This window comes from Megalobrama amblycephala, linkage group LG12 (genome assembly GCF_018812025.1).
Source record: "Megalobrama amblycephala isolate DHTTF-2021 linkage group LG12, ASM1881202v1, whole genome shotgun sequence".
Classification (NCBI taxonomy): domain Eukaryota; kingdom Metazoa; phylum Chordata; class Actinopteri; order Cypriniformes; family Xenocyprididae; genus Megalobrama; species Megalobrama amblycephala.
The window spans coordinates 14,712,850-14,729,454 of record NC_063055.1 but is presented as its reverse complement, the minus strand read 5'-3'; the positions used below and the strand labels follow the sequence as shown (position 1 = coordinate 14,729,454).

Sequence of the window (16,605 nt, the reverse complement as noted above, 5' to 3'; positions counted from 1 at the left end):
AGATATATTTACAAAAATGTTATCCCTTACAAAAAAAGAGGTTTATTCAAGTGTACTATTGGTATACTTCTTTTAAGCTAAGAATGTATACTTACAGTGTACTTTTTATGTAATTCTCAGAAATATATTTAAAATTACACTTAAGAATACTTGACTTATACTGACAGAAAATCTATAATTATACTTAATCTTTTGACCAAGATATACTAAAAAAGTATAATGAAGTATATGCTTGTTTATTCTTTTGATTGAGTAGCCATGTTAATTTTTTTTCCACATAGTTTTACATACTGTATCATAATTGTACATGTTTTGGCATCCAATACAATAGATTTTTTTTTTTGAAAATATTGATTTATAAAGAAATCAGATTTGGTTTTCAATGAAACTGGTTAAGAATAAACTTTGTCATAAATACAGAACATTTTTTTGATATTACAATATTGTTAATACATAATATTTTATATATAGAAACATTAAACATATGAAATATTATTAAATGATAAAATACATTTTTAGTTGTCATCCACCAACATTAGATCTGGACGAACCTGAAATATTAAAGTAGTATAAAAATTCCATTAATCAGGCAAATGTAAATTATAACATGATGAGAGAAAGGTGTCAAAGCCTTACCTCGTCCCTGATGAGCGTTTGACTTTGTGTTTGATAAACTGGATTAATGAGACTCCAATAATAACAACAACAATGATCACAACACCAGTTATAATTCCAATGAGATCTGGAGTAAAATATTCACATCTAGCATCAGATGACATAGTTCCTGCTTTTATTTGTTTACGACCCATACTCTGGCATCTGTGGATATGCAACAGTGTGAAGTTAGCACATCCAGAATGATTAGAATGGGAATTTAATGTAGCAATGTCAGATTACTCACATTGTATATGGCTGACAAGCTGCAAAAGTGCCATCAGAGTAAGTGCCATTTGTGCAGACTCCACATACAGTATCTGTGCTTTCTGTTCCTGTAAAGACATTAAGACACTCTTTGAAGGTGAACTGTTTTTTTATTTTTTTCATTTTACACCTCAAATTCAGTTTAAGATCAGGGATTTTTACACTATTCCAGGAGTATTAAGTATTCAGTGTAGTACTAGAATATAGCAGTGAGTTGTTTAGCATTTAACCTTATGTTTACTCAAGGTTAAGAATGACCTAACACAACACCTAGGGTCATGTTATTATAAATTTGGTAAAACTTCACAATAATTTGTTATCATAATTTAGTGCATCACAAACCTGTGAATAAAATAAACAAGTTAAAAAAATGTGTCCTTTGAAATATTTTGTTACCAAAATCTTCCACTAACAAGTCAACCAAGATCTATTAGTGCTTCCTAAAGAGTGCAGCTAGCCTACGTTTGGTGTGATCTGAGAGATCTAAATTATATAATTTCATACTATTTCTACAGCGATTGCATGAGTAATAAGGCAGTAGCATGTTGCTCTAATTCAGTCTCATAACATTGAAAGAACTCAGTCATCTGTCAAGCTTATTAAGTAATTTGTGTTCTCATCTCTCTGTTCTGATATGAATACCACTTGCTTTGGTAAAATCTACACTAAAAATGTGAACATCAATACCTCTTTGTTGGATGAATTCTCCAGGTTTACATTGAGAATGTTTAACAGCTGATCTACAGCTGCCCTTTTCTTGGGTCACACAGAAGAATCCGTCTACTGGTTCACAAACTGTGTCTGATAATGGTGTACAGGCCTTCTGTGTCTTTAAACCTTCAAACAAAAACAGTTGTTTTTCTAAAGACTGACACTGAAGAATGAAACATGTGATTCTGGCTAGCCAGAACTGTCATGCTGCTTAATGCTTACCGGCTGTATCACAGGCTGAGCAGGGAAAACATTTTTCAATACCATTAGGCTCATCAGTGTATGTGAATTCACTGCAGGGTTCACAAGTTGTGCTGGTATCCACAGTGCAATGCCAAAAAACATGGTTACCTTAAAAAAAAAGCATTGGCTATGTGATAAAAAGAAGTTCATTTTTACATTGGAAACTTTGCTATGAAAATTTTACTTATTGCTATGTCAAGACATTTTGCAATTCTAAACAATACTTTCTGGAATAAAAACTAAAAGGATTTTCTTTTATTATCGTGAACTCTTCAAAATGTTTTTCCATACCAGGTGCGCACATGGGGCAACATTGTCCGTTTATCTCATATTCAGCATGAGCACAGACACAATAACCCAGTTCTATGTATGCAAAGGTAATAGCGACATTAAAAAATATAGTCAACAAAATCTGCATTTTTATAAAGATATGAAAAGGTTCAGCTCAATGTGTCTGTGCAGAGCTGTTGGTGGATTTAATTTTCCCATCAGACTTCAGAAACACTTCTGTTTTGTGTTGAATTTGGCAGGTTCTGATCATCATTTCTTGATGGATTTCAGTCTGTGGAGTTATAACAGGAAAAAAAAATCAAGAAAGGACCCAAGTATAGCAGAGATTTCAGCAAAAAGGGTTAATAAATCTGACACCCACAACCAAAAGTTTTGAACTGACAACTGGATATTTATTAATATAAATTTCTCTTGTTGTGAAAGCCATTTAGCATTGACTTTTAGTTTTCACATGCTTCCAAATAACTATTAGTGAGATGTTTAGATCTGGCATACATTTCCTCCTGTGTTCTCACAATTTGTGAATAGTTTAGGATGGAGAGAAAAAATAACAGCACATACTCGATTTGTGATTTTATGATTGTTCAGTGAGACTGTCTTGCTCACAACCTCTGCATTCAGTTCCAAGTTCACACCCAAGAACACTATGTTCAGATGAAGTCATTTATTTTCAGTATCGTCCCCTTGGAATTATAAGGTTCTATCTGCATTTTTGTCAAAATTGAGTCAAAACTTATTTACATTATGTGTACATTATGTACATTATGTATTTTTTTTGTACATTTTGGGACTTTTTATTTAGAAAACAAATGGTTCTACAAAGCCGAATGGAATGCAAAAACTTTGAAGCTCAATATCTCAAAACTGCTCAGAATGCAGGAAACTTATAATTCCAAGGGGACGATATATTCACTTGATGCATTTCTATAAGTGCAGTCAAATGAGCTCATTAAATGTTAAAGACAATATGTCTTTCAATTTAATAAAAATTAAACTCAGCAGGAAAAGAACTTTGAAGCTGCACTTGAGTGTGTAAAATTGTGAAGCAAGAATAGGCTTTTGTTTATCTGAAAAGGGAAATAAAAAAGCACTGAACAAAAATAAAGAGTTACATAAAACCTGGAAAACAGTTCATTTTAAACAAAAACTTCAGTTAATTCAGCAACTGCTTTGACAAGAACATACTTCATCTTTCTTTCTTCTCGACATCCCAACAACACATATTCGGCATTATCGACTTGAGAGCCAGTGATTACAATCATTAAATCCGTTTACTTACAAAAGAGCATAAGAAAAGCACTTACTTCAAAGAAGTCAGATGTTTCTTACAGCCCCAGACCAATCCATTGAGAAATGGACCCAAGCATGTGAAAAACTTGTGACTAAGTGAGTGAGAGAGGAAAAAATACAGTGCTGGTAACAACTGCATAAACATGCTTTACAAACAGAATATTCAGTTTACTCATGCATAAATTAAACATATTTCATTTATGAAATAATAATAATAATGAGTTTAATGTTTACATCACCTTTCCCAATAGTAAGCCATGTTCGAAAGACAGGATGCAGATCATTCACTTCTCTTTTAAAAAATTTAAGGCTGAATATTTGTTTTATATTTTATTACTCAAATGTAAAAATTTTAAGTATGTGAAGAATTTGATTTATGTGATTTTTATTGTTTTGTGTTTTCATAAAGCATTCAAACAGTTGCACATGACTTGACACTGGCACAAAACAGAACAAAGATGTGATTGTTTCAATCGGGGGAAAAAACCCTGTCAAACAATGACTGCATGCAGAGTCTTTTGTTGCAGCTGTAATGTAAGCTGGTCATTGTCCATCAGGTCATGTGTTTCCCAGCATTATATGGCACATTTTTTGTTCTCAGCACAAACACGTTTGTTTGTTTGTTTGTTTAAGTATATTTCTACTGTAAATAAAACAAAGAGTACTTTACCATTATGTGTCCTTAAGGACATTTTTGTATTATACAGTGTTTTTTTTATATATATATATATAATTTTGCCTATATATTTTGGCACAAGTGTGTATTTTTATTAGAATTTTAATATTTCACCCTCATATATTTTACAGTCTGTACACAAATTGGTTATACTCAGGACCTTAAAGAGTTAGTTCACCCAAAAATTTTGTCTACTCACCCTCATGTCGTTCCACACCCATAAAACCTTTGATCATCTTCAGAACACAAATTAAGATATTTTTTATAAAATCTGATGGCTCAGTGGGGCCACTATTGAGAGCAAAGCCACCAAACCTTTCAAGATCCATATTAAAAACATATTTAAAACAGTTCATGTGAGTACAGCTACCTTAATTTTATAAAGTGACAAGAAGACTTGTCAAAAAATATCTCACAATATCTTGTGATGGCCAATTTCAAAACTCTACTTCTGAGCTTTACGAATCTTTTGTTTTGAATCAGTGATTCGGATCTCCTATCAAATGGCTAAACTTCTGAAATCACGTGGCACTCCAAATCAGTGATTCTATTCATGAAGCAGTGTTTTGAAGTATATATTGATCTCATTGTTTTGAAAATAATTTATTTGTACTCCCTTGCATTTCTGTTTAGAAATCAAAACTCAATGTTTTGAGAAACAAATACAGTTGTGCTCAGAATTATTGGCACCCTTGGTAAATATGAACAAAGAAGCTTGTAAAAATAAATCTGCATTGTTAATCCCTTTAATCTTATATTAAAAAAAAAATCACAAAAATCTAACCTTTCATTGAAGTAAAATAATTGAAAATGTAAGGGAAATCTCTTTATGAAATAAATGTTTTTCTCCAAAACACGATGGCCACAATTATTGGCACCCTTTTATTCAATACTTTTTGCAACGTCCTTTTGCCAAGATAACAGCTCTGAGTCTTCACCTATAATGCCTGATGAGTTTGGAGAACACCTGACAAGAGATCAGAGACCATTCCTTCATGCAGAATCTCTCCAGATCCTTCTGATTCCCAACTCCATGTCGGTGCTTCTTCTCTTCAGTTCACTCCACTCATTTTCTTTAGGGTTCAGGTCAGGGGACTGGGATGGCCATGGCAAAAGCTTCATTTTGTGCTCAGTGTGACACATTTTTTGTGTTGATTTTGATGTTTGTTTTGGATCATATTCCTGATGGACGATCCAACTACAGCCCATTATTGGATTTCTAGCAGAAGCGGTCAGGTTTTGATTTTTTATCTGTTGGTATTTGCTAGAATCCATGATACCATGTATCTGAAGAAGATGTCCAGGACCTCCAGTGGAAAATAAGCCCACAACATTAAAGATCCAGCAGTATATTTAACCGTGGACATGGGGTACTTTTTATCCATGTATGCACCAAACCCATCTGGTGGGTTTGCTGCCAAAAAGCTCTTTTTTTAGTTTCATCTGACCATAGAAGCTGGTCCCATTTGAAGTTCCAGTCTTGTCTGTCAACTAATTATGCTGGAGATTGTTTCTGGATGAGAGCAGAGGATTTTTCTCGAAACCCTCCCGAACATCTTGTGGGGATGTAGGTGCTGTTTGATCATTTTTATAGGCTTTCTGAGACTCAAGACTCTACTAATCTCTGCAATTCTCCAGCTGTGATCCTTGGAGAGGATCCTCCTCACCATGCATTAGGACAATTTAAAGTTTTTAAACACACGTCCTCTTCCAGGCAGATTTGTAACATCTTTAGTTGATTGGACTTCTTAATTATTGCCCTGATGGTGGAAATGGGGATTTTCAATGCTTTAGCTATTTTCTCACAGCCACTTTCTATTTTGTGAAGCTCAACAATCTTTTGCTGCACATCAGAACTACATTCTTTGGTTTTACTCATTGTGATGAATGATTAAGAGAATTTGGCCTTTGTGTTTCCTCATGTTTATACTCCTGTGGACCAGGAAGTCTGGACAATTTCATGTTCATGATCACCCTGGTGTGCTAAAAAAAATGTAAATATGAATGGGAATAATATTCAGAGATATTTTACTCATGAAAAATTCTAGGGATAGTGTGGCTGTTGTGGAAATTTTAATTTTTCATATGCTTTTTACCTGTATTCTTATGAAATATGATGCTTATGGAACATGGTATGATGTTGGCTTAAGTGGTAATGTCTAACATAGTGTTAACATAGATGTTAGAAATAGAAAGAGCAAGATATGGTATGGGAAAATGCAAGATGTATGTTAAAAACATGTCTGTGCTAACAATGTGGGAAAGTTACAGCCACTAAGGGATGTTCCAAATATGGTAAAAGGATAGAGGCTTCGGCTTTGGAGGTTAGAGATATAAAAGTGAGGGGAAGCTTTCGTTCTTGGTCTTACACTCTGCAGCTACTTGTGTTTCTGTATGACCTGTCTGACCTTTCTTGCAAGAAATAAAAGCTTTAAAGACAATTGGACGTGTTTATCTCTTATGCAGTAGAGTCGGAGTTGATTTGTTTGCCACAACAGTGGCCAACATGTTTTGGAGAAAAATATTTATTTCATAATGCCAACCCCCCCACCCCCCTTCTTTCCTTCAATGAAAGGTTAGCTTTTTGATAATTTTATGAATTAAAGATCAAAAGGATAAACAATGCAGATTTATTTTTTCAGTCATCTTTGAGCATATTTACCAAGGGTGCCAATAATTCTGTGCACAACTGTACATTTTCACCTTTGCATTACTGTTTATTTTGTAAATACATACTGAAAATGCATACAAGTCAAGTCACCTATTTCTGTGGTGCGTTATACAATACGGTTGTTTCAATACAGCTTCACAATAGTAACAAATTCAAATTCTCCTAAAAATCTAACAAGCCAATAGTGTCATTATTCAGCTCAAGTCAGTTCAGTGTTTATTCAGTTTAGTTTAATAACTGTAAAATTCATCAATTGTACATACATACTGTATACACTATACAGTGCATTTGTGCACATACATGTATGTTTGAGTGCCATGATAAACTCCTGACACTCCACTGCACATTGAACAAGCAAAAGACACAATATAGTAGTTTTACGTTTTTCACATCGGTGTTGTTTGATGTGTATATGGCTAATCATTTGGTGGTTTGTGTGTAGTTACTATACAAAAACACAATTTTTAGAAGAATTAAAATAGTTTTTAATAAAATGTTTGCTTTTGCAAGTGATGTGTGATGTTTCCCAGGTGAAAAAGTACATTTCTATGATATACTTAAAGTGCTCTATTTTCGTGCACTAATTTTGTACTTAATATACTAAAAAATCTTCTTTAGTACTTCTTAAGATAATCTTAAGAACATCTAAGTGTACTCAACTGTGCTATTTTGAGACACCATGAAATATGAACTAAATATCTCTGTATTTAAAAAAATTATTTAGATACCACTTATAGTGCATTTGACATAGTGTACTACAAGTGGTAGCTAAATATATTTAAATAGATAGTATATTAAAAGCACATTTTAGTTCATATTTCATGCTGTCTCATAATAGCACAGTGAGTACACTTAGATGTTCGTAAGATGATCTTAAGTACTACTAAAGAAGAATTTTTAGTATATTAAGTACAAAATTAGTGCATGAAAATAGAGCACTTTAAGTATATTTTAGAAGTTTTTTCACCTGGGTTTGCATGTTGTGTGCATGTTATATGGTTCTGTGTGTAGTTTCGAGATATGGAGCCATAGTTTCAGAAATTGTGTAAGCAATTTAAAAAAAACCGTAAAAAGCATTAACACTTGTTGAATTCCCACATTCAGTATCAGATGACATTGATCCTGGTTTTATTTCTTGAAGACCCTCAGTCTCACATCTGTAAATTTAAGTGAGCAATATTAGAATTTGTAGTCTTTTATAAAATAATTTTTAAACACTTAAACAATCTATGGTAATCACTTACTTTGAATGTGGTTGACAGGTAGTGAAAGTGCCATTAGAGTAAGTGCCTTCTGCACAGTTACCACAATCAGTATCAGTAAATGCTGTTCCTGTAAGAGTATTAAGACAATGACTATTTTAATAAGAGTATAGCATTACAAGTACTACTTGTGTCTGTCAACATGTTTAACAAAACTAATAATGGCCACTACACCTCACCCACCTGCTTGCTTGATATATTGTCCAGGATGACATTCAGAGTGTTTGACAGCGAATCTACAGCTGCCTTTATTTTGCTCAATGCAGTAGAATCCTTCCAGTGGCTCACAAACAGTATCTGTAGAGCGTGTGCAGTTTCTCTTTACTCTTAGTCCTTGTTCTGTGGAAACCATAACACACTTTTCTTAATTTCTATAAATGTACTAGAAATCACTTCTTTATTTCAAGTCTTTATTTTGTGGAATATGCTCACCTGCTTCACACACAGAGCAGGGAAAACATGCTGTGAGTCCGTTGGGTTCATCTGTGTAAGTTAAATCAGGACATGGAACACAAGTGGTGCTGGTATATTCAGTGCAATGCCAAAGAACACGGTTTCCTACAAAAGTAAAATATGAAAAACAAGAATTCTCCTGAGTCACTAGTGAACTGCTGTGCTCTGTCATAAGATCATGCAGTGACATCCTCAATGTATCATAAATATCAAATATTTGTATAAATTGATGAATGTCTTCTCAAATATATTCCTGCTGAAAATGCAGCATAAATTCCACATTGGTCCAGGATGGTTTATGCTGGTGGTGGACCAGTATAGACATGCTGTTCTCGAGAATAAGCTGGTCCACCAGCACTCCCGCTTCGCATGCTAGGGACAAGTAACAAGCATCCCTTGCTGGTCCCACCATGCAAAACCTACCTTATGCTGATGCTGATGCCTTATGCTGATGATCAGCAATGCTGGATTTTCTCAATTACGGTTTTTACAGAGACTTGTTAACAGACAAACTTAATTTAGTTTATTGTTATTTGAAAACATAACTTCATTTTGTTTGTGTAATAAAAGCTGAATTTTAAGCTTTGTCACTGATTGGATCTGTTTTTAAGGCAAAACCAAACATTATACTGTACCTGGCACACACATGGGGCAGCATTCTCCGTTTATCTCATACTCAGCCCAAGCACATGCACTGAAACACAGTTCCAAGTTCAAAGTGACAACTGCAGTAATGGATAAGATAAATCCTAACTTAATCATGTTCATATATATAGGAAAATGCAGATTTATTAGTTCCGATAGATGAATGAGCCACCACTGGCCAAATGGGTGTCTTCACCGTCTTGCACAAAACGAAATATTCCCAGAAGGGAGGTCCCTCTTGATTGTGTATTGCCACTAAAAGTTTTATTGCAACTGGCAGATTCCTGGAGAAAGATTCACAGTCTCTGCAGGCAATACTCCATTTGAAACAAAGTTGGATTCTGGAAACAGCCTAAATAAAAATAAATAAATAAACAAACAAACAGTACTGAGTTCTACACCACCATAAACATAAATCAAGTGCTAATTTAAAGGTGTTTAGGGTTAGTCTCTTTTTCCTGGATCTTATCAATTTTCCCAAACAAGCTATACATGCTCTAAGCCAGGAATTTGTATGCATAAAACAAAGATTATTTTGTAAAAAAAAAAAGAAAGAAAGAAAACGTAATGGAATAAATAAACAACAACAATATTATTGTTTGTTTATGGTCTGGCCAAAGGTAAGTGTTTAAAACTAAGCATACATTTTGACCAGTGCATAAAGTTATTTATAGCTAAGCAGCTATTGTCCTATGTTTTTAATCAAATTTGCCCTGACTTATGTACATGCATCATGAACAAAAGTCAGGTTCAAACATATCAAATCGAGCATAAACTGTAAGTGCCAAAAATTTTCAAGTTTGAACAAGGCAGATAGATACTAGTAGAACAAGACTGGGCACCCTGGCCAATATATATTATTACTACGGCAATACTTCTGTGATAATGCTGTGGAAAAAAACATAAAATATGCAGATACTTCTGGTTTTGTGCTTGTGTCTCACTTATTCAAAGGAGAAATCATATGATGTGGTCAATAACTCAACAACAACAAACAGTTTGTTCTCCATCTAGTAGAAAATATGAGATGATGTACATAATGCTATAAACAATTTAAAACCAAGTAAATAAAGCGATAATGTAGGCTATATCAGCTCTGCCAACTTTGCTTGCCTGGCTGCAAAGAATGAATTTTGATGGGCTGAGTCAAAGACATGTCCCTATTTTAAGTTTTAAGGATAACTAAAGTTCATTTAATCTTAATGCCATTACCCCCCCCCCAAAAAAAAACTTATTCACAACCAGAAGCATGCCAATATTACCAGCCAGTCAGAATTCTTACTAATTCATTAAAAACCAAAAATTACATTTATTTTCGTATGCCCTAAATCAAGTGTGTCCAAACTCAGTTGCTTACTGTACAGCTGAGTTTAGCTTCAACTTCCCTCAGCACACCTGCCTAGTAAGACCTTGATTAGGTTCATATGTGTTTAATTGGGGTTGGAGCTGAATTCTGCAGAATAATGGCCCTCCATGAGCTGGATTGGACACCCCTGGTCTAAATTGTGTGGGGAAATAAGTGTAGTAGCCTATATGTAGACCCAGTGGTGGATCCTGGCATAAGGCAGCAGCCTGGGGCGGCATGGTGCACCGTGCACCCCATCCGGGAACAGCGCATGCAGCACTGAGACACGCCTTTTCATCTTTATAGTTAATTTGAGTCAGTTTCTATGGCGTTATTCTAATGACAAATGACGAGAGAGAGCACATCTATGTAATGCGCGAGCACGAACCTCTCCGCTCGCAAGTGGACTTCCTTCACTCTTGCACAAAAATGGACGCGCGCTCTCAGTGGTCTCATGGTTCTGCTCCATAGACTGTGTTCTGCTCTCTCTCAGTAGTGATGTGTCGTTCTTGAACGATTCGTTCATTTTGAACGAATCTTTTATGTGACTCGGGAAGAACGAGTCGTCTCGGGGGGTGATTCGTTCAGTCGCGCATGTGCAATATTCTACAGGTTCTGTACTGCTAGAAGTAGTTCACCTGATGATTCAATTGATTAGTTCATTTCATGAGTCTTTCGGGTTTTGAGTCGTTCCTTAATCACGTGACAGACCCATACGCTACCAATGCATTCTGAGCCGGAAAGAGAATTGATTAGTTCTTTTTATGAGTCTTTCGGGTTTTTGAGTCGTTCCTTAATCACGTGACAGACCCATACACTAAGCCAATGCATTCTGAGCCGGAAAGAGAATTGATTAGTTCTCTTCATGAGTCTTTCGGGTTTTGAGTCGTTCCTTAATCACGTGACATACCCATACACTATGCTGTGTGACCCAAGCACATTATATTTATTAGTAAATAACGTTAACTCTCCAGTTTTATTTGAGTTTGTGTTACAACTGTTAAAGCTGAAGTTATCATAACCTTGATGTTTTAAATTAACATTAATAATTCAAATTCAAAATGTTATTTGCTTTTAATTTATGTCATTATGTCCTTTTTGAGCAATCTTCTTATATTAGACCAATATGTCAAGTCTGCCTAGGAAAAGCAATTATTATAACAGCAAACTCAAAATTGGAGTAAAAATGAACAAACTAGGCTATAAATACTTTGTATTGTAGGCTTGGATTATTAAATTATTATATAGCCTAGTGTTTATTTACAGATAGACAGTCAAAAAGATAAATTAATCAATATTTTATTTATAACAGGGCTTTATTTATTTATAATAACACACCACAGATCCTCAGTAACAAAAACAGTGACAGAAATGTCAGAAATAGCGTATGGGTCTGTTACGTGATTAAGGAACGACTCAAAACCCGAAAGACTCATGAAGAGAAATAATCAATTCTCTTTCCGGCTCAGAATGCATTGGCTTAGTGTATGGGTCTGTCACGTGTTTAAGGAACGACTCAAAAACCCGAAAGACTCATGAAGAGAACTAATCAATTCTCTTTCCGGCTCAGAATGCATTGGCTTAGTGTATGGGTCTGTCACGTGTTTAAGGAACGACTCAAAAACCCGAAAGACTCATGAAATTAACTAATCAATTCTCTTACCAGCTCAGACTGCATTGGTTTAGCATGGGACTGCCTGTCACGTCATTAAGGAATGACTTAAACCCGAAGACTTGTCAGACAAGAGGTGAGGTGAGCTTAATCAGCTTGTCATAAACTGAAGACCCAGGTTATGAATTAATCATTTCTGAATCTTATAGCATTGTAGTTTTGTATTGTTTGTAGTGGGATCAACGTTTGCATAAGTAGTAGATGTGTTGGGGAAGTAACACGTAACATTTTAATTACATTTTGCTAAAATGAACGAAATGACTCGAAAAAAGATTCGTTCATTTTGTTGAACGAGACTCAAAAGTCCGAGTCAGTAAAATGATCCGAACTTCCCATCACTATCTCTCAGATATTGCGTGTGCGCGCTCAAACTTTGTCCTGTGTTCACGCGAATCTCTGCGTGCACTGCTCTTTCTGTAGAACTCTCTTCTCTCCTGGAATTATTGTTGCCAGAAGATTTCTTCCACGATTGACTGATTAATAACACAGTTTATCTTTCATGAAAGAAATTAAGGATCCATCTTTGTATGTTAAATAATGCCATGTTTCATTAGTTATCTATTTTAAAGCTGATTTTAGTCAGCCAGTTATAGCCTAGTTATTTATTTTATTATTTAATAGTTATTTGAGTTAATTTGTTAGGCTAAATATGTATTACATTATTTTATTTAGTACAATTAAAAAACAGTTCTACAATAAAAGTGTATCAACGTAGGCTATGTAATTTTTTTAAGGTTATAAGGGGCGATTTCGGACACAGCCCTGTACTTGATTGGTGCTCCGACCCACCCCCTCCACGGGCTATTTTTGATTGGCCAGTTTTGTTGGCAACCCTGCCTGTAAGCTTGTGTCTCACGACAAATAGTTGGCAAACCCTAACTTGTTTATACAACTTTTTGACATGCTTAATCTAATTGATACAATAGTGTCAAATTAGGTAAAGGCAATTTAACATGTTAAGATCATTAAATAGATTTAAATGTTGACGTATTACATTTTATTTACTCCTATCTCTCAAACACAGTGGATGTTTAAATAGATATGAGGATACAATTTGCACACAAAAATATTTAATGTAGCCTAATAGTTAGACTTACATTAAACATATCTTGATTTAATAAAACACATGGTCTTACCGTTGAAGGCCAATTTCATATGAATTCTAATGAAATGAAAAAGAAATCCTGATTCCTGACTTTCAACTTCCAAACTGAAGGTAAACATATTCTCCAATAAGGCATTAACTAACAGGGGCGGTGCTAGTGGCCGTATCACAGAAGCTTGGCCTCCCCTTTTTGACCTCACATGGCACTTTGTGTCTGTTTTGTTTTTTTGTTTTTTGTTTGGGGGGGGGGGGGGGGGGTGTGGGTCTGAGAATGTTCTGGCATGGCATGAGCTTGATACACTTGATATACTTTCACAAGTAAATTGTACATTTTCAAAAACTCCAAACTGATTACACTTGTAACACAGCTAGTCGTTCTTTCAAAACCTGTGTTCTCCTTTCAGTTTAGTACTTTTAACATTCAGTTAATTCAATAGCAAACAATGCAAGATACATTTTTCAAATCACCATTGTTTCTGAAATAATTACACAGGCTACAGGTGTAAAAACAACAACAACAAAAAAAACAATAGTCATGGTAAACCCTGCATTGTGAACCAAATGTCCCCACAAGGTTGGTAATACCAGTAATTTTAGATGGGGACGTTTGGTTCACAACGCAGGGTTTACAATGGAGCCCCCTTGGTCTGCTCTGCCGGAGCCACCCAAGCCCTCTGCCCTGATGGCACCACCCATGCTTCAAGCTCCACCCCCAAACATGCTGGAGGCCACCTGGTCCGTTCCTCCAGCACCGCCCTGGTACTCAGCCAGGACTCCAGACCTGCTGGAGCCTGCCTGGTCCGTTCCTCCAGCACCGCCCTGGCACTCAGCCAGGACTCCAGACCTGCTGGAGCCCGCCTGGTCAGTTCCTCCCACACCGCCCTGGCATCAGTCAGGACTCCGGACCTGGCCCACCATCCCTCCCCCAGTCCACCTCCCTCCTGAGAGTTTTTGTTTTATGTTTTTGCCATTTGGAGCGTCTGGTATCCGCTCCGTAGAGAGGGGGTACTGTCATGATCACCCCGGACTATTGCCTCACCTCTTCAGATTTCATTTCCCATAGCCCACTTCCAGGACTCATTTTCACTTCATTGCACCCAGCTGTCTTCACTCATGTTATTAGTGTCTGTCTATTTATACCGTTTCAGTTATTTGTCGTCGAGTCTTAAGCTATGGTCACATGCACTCCTGGATTCTTGTTTTCTTGTTTGATTTATGTTTTCTTGTTTTTGTGTGGACCGATTCTGTCGATTTTGACTCTTGCCTGTATGTACTACGTTTTTGGATTGCCCTATTAAAGCTGCACATGGATCTTACCTTCAAGTCTCTGAGCATCTGTGACAATTACGAAACATTTATACAGATAAAACGCTTATTTTGTGTTGTGAAAAGGATACTTTGTGATTTTGTGTGTTGTACTAAAACAATTGAAAATATGTTAATGTTTGAAAAGTGCACTTTTGATGATCTGTTGTGATATTACTACTAAGAGTTTTGAAAATGTACCAGTTGCTTGTGAAAACTGCACCAAAGTGTTGGGGATAAACAGTTTAGGACCCTTGAAACCAGATATGTTGAATAAAGACCCGGAGTCAAAGGTTTTTTTTTTTTTTTTTTTTAAATAATAATAAATTGAAGAAAAATTTAATGAATAGTTTGAATGACATGGCGTCTGCTGGTCTCAAGCAGAATGCCAGTCGTCCAGTACAAAGGGACCTGCACAAAACACTTAGCGCACATACACAGATACAAATGATTCACAGCTTCTTGAAGGCTGAAGTTGATCTGAACTCTGCTCTGAGCAGGAAACTTTCTCCAAAACATACTGATAACATGTTCTTTTCTCTCAGTGAGAGGTACAGAGGAAAATAGATGCTTTAACATACATTGAAGAAGTCATTCAAATAATTTAACAGAAATATAAATGTTTAATAACTTAAAAGATATATATTGAAGCGGCAGTGGATTCCAGAATCCATCCCTTCAAAAGCAATAAAAAAAAAAAAAACTGTAAAAATTAGCTTTTGATATTTATTTTTATTTTGTGTTTGCATATAGAGTGTTAAAAGTTGGACATGACTTGACACTGGCACAGAACAGAAGGAAAAGGGAAGTGACTGTTTCAGAGGAAAAAAACTGTCAAACAATGATGTTTGTTTTTTTTGTTTTTGTTTTTTTAAATAGTGCAAGCTGATCATTGTCCATGGTTGGAGTTATTTCTATGTTCCCAGGGTCCCCAGCATTATATAGTACATAATGAACATGACAAAAGGTCATGTTCATTATGGGATCATATATCACAAAACTATTTGCTCTTTTAAGCAAGCAAATTGCAACTACTCAGTCCTTGAGAAATGAGAGGTAAATGCAAATTTGTTTAAAAATGTTTATATGAGGTGAAATAATTGTCTGACAATGAATCACCAGTGTCGCTATTACATACAGCAAATATAAATGTATGTGGCTTTGTATCCCTGAAACTATCACATACTGTATATTTCAAGACAAAGGACGTTTATAATTTTCATTTTTGTTAATGGTTGTAATGGCTTTCTGATCAGCGTGCTAGGCATGTTCTTTTTCATAGTAGAATTATACAAGCAATGTCTCTTTTTCTTGGTTTTCTTGGTATAATAAAGATAAATGAATATCAGTTTAATGATTTACTATTTACAAATAAAGTATTAGCTTTTAAAGTGAAACATGTTATAATATGGTAAGAAACCTATATATTTCTCACCATCCACTGCAGCTGTATTAAGTGTATATTTCCTACAATGGTGGTTAAATTAATAGTACTATTTATATGTGAAAAGATATAGGGTAAAAAGCCTCCCGAATGTTGTTGCTCAAGGCCCCACTCAAAATACCCATGCTGTTCAGGTTCATGAAAAACACTGCAACATTAGCAAAGGAGAAAGATTCAACTATATCTACAAGTGGGGGAATAGAATACATTTGTTCAGAAGTATATGCAAAGTGACTTCTGTCCACATTGTTTACTAAAATCAGACAAAGAGGAGTTTGTTAGCAGATAGCAGATATGCCAAATGTCAAAGAAATAATAGGCCTATATTTTATTCAAATTCAAATCACTAATATCAATTGCAAATACAATCAGAATGAACTGATGTAGAATACTGACATTGCTTTTGAAAAGTTGTATATACAGGTGCTGGTCATATAATTAGAATATCGTGAAAAAGTTCATTTTTTTATTGTAAATTATTTAAAAAAATGAAACTTTCATTTATACTAGATTCCCTACATGTAAAGTAAAACATTTCAAAAGTTTTTTTTTTTTTTTTTAATTTGATTAG

General features: G+C 35.2%; 2 protein-coding genes across 2 annotated transcripts; both read right to left on the bottom strand.

The window, feature by feature from the left end:
• Positions 1–215: 215 nt before the first annotated feature.
• On the bottom strand, positions 216–3,916 carry LOC125279401 (tumor necrosis factor receptor superfamily member 14-like). Its single transcript, XM_048209049.1, has 8 exons — positions 3,696–3,916; positions 3,471–3,548; positions 2,167–2,437; positions 1,855–1,983; positions 1,609–1,758; positions 902–989; positions 637–819; positions 216–551 (listed from the first exon to the last, which is right to left on the bottom strand). Exons 3-8 carry the CDS (start codon positions 2,291–2,293, stop codon positions 536–538), a joined length of 693 nt encoding a protein of 230 aa, XP_048065006.1. The 5' UTR covers positions 2,294–2,437; positions 3,471–3,548; positions 3,696–3,916; the 3' UTR covers positions 216–535.
• Positions 3,917–7,688: 3,772 nt separating this feature from the next.
• LOC125279402 (tumor necrosis factor receptor superfamily member 14-like) lies at positions 7,689–13,458 on the bottom strand. Its single transcript, XM_048209051.1, has 6 exons — positions 13,317–13,458; positions 9,154–9,515; positions 8,498–8,623; positions 8,249–8,404; positions 8,048–8,135; positions 7,689–7,960 (listed from the first exon to the last, which is right to left on the bottom strand). The coding sequence occupies exons 2-6, from the start codon at positions 9,284–9,286 to the stop codon at positions 7,858–7,860; spliced, it is 606 nt and encodes a 201-aa protein (XP_048065008.1). The 5' UTR covers positions 9,287–9,515; positions 13,317–13,458; the 3' UTR covers positions 7,689–7,857.
• Between the last annotated feature and the right edge of the window lie 3,147 nt (positions 13,459–16,605).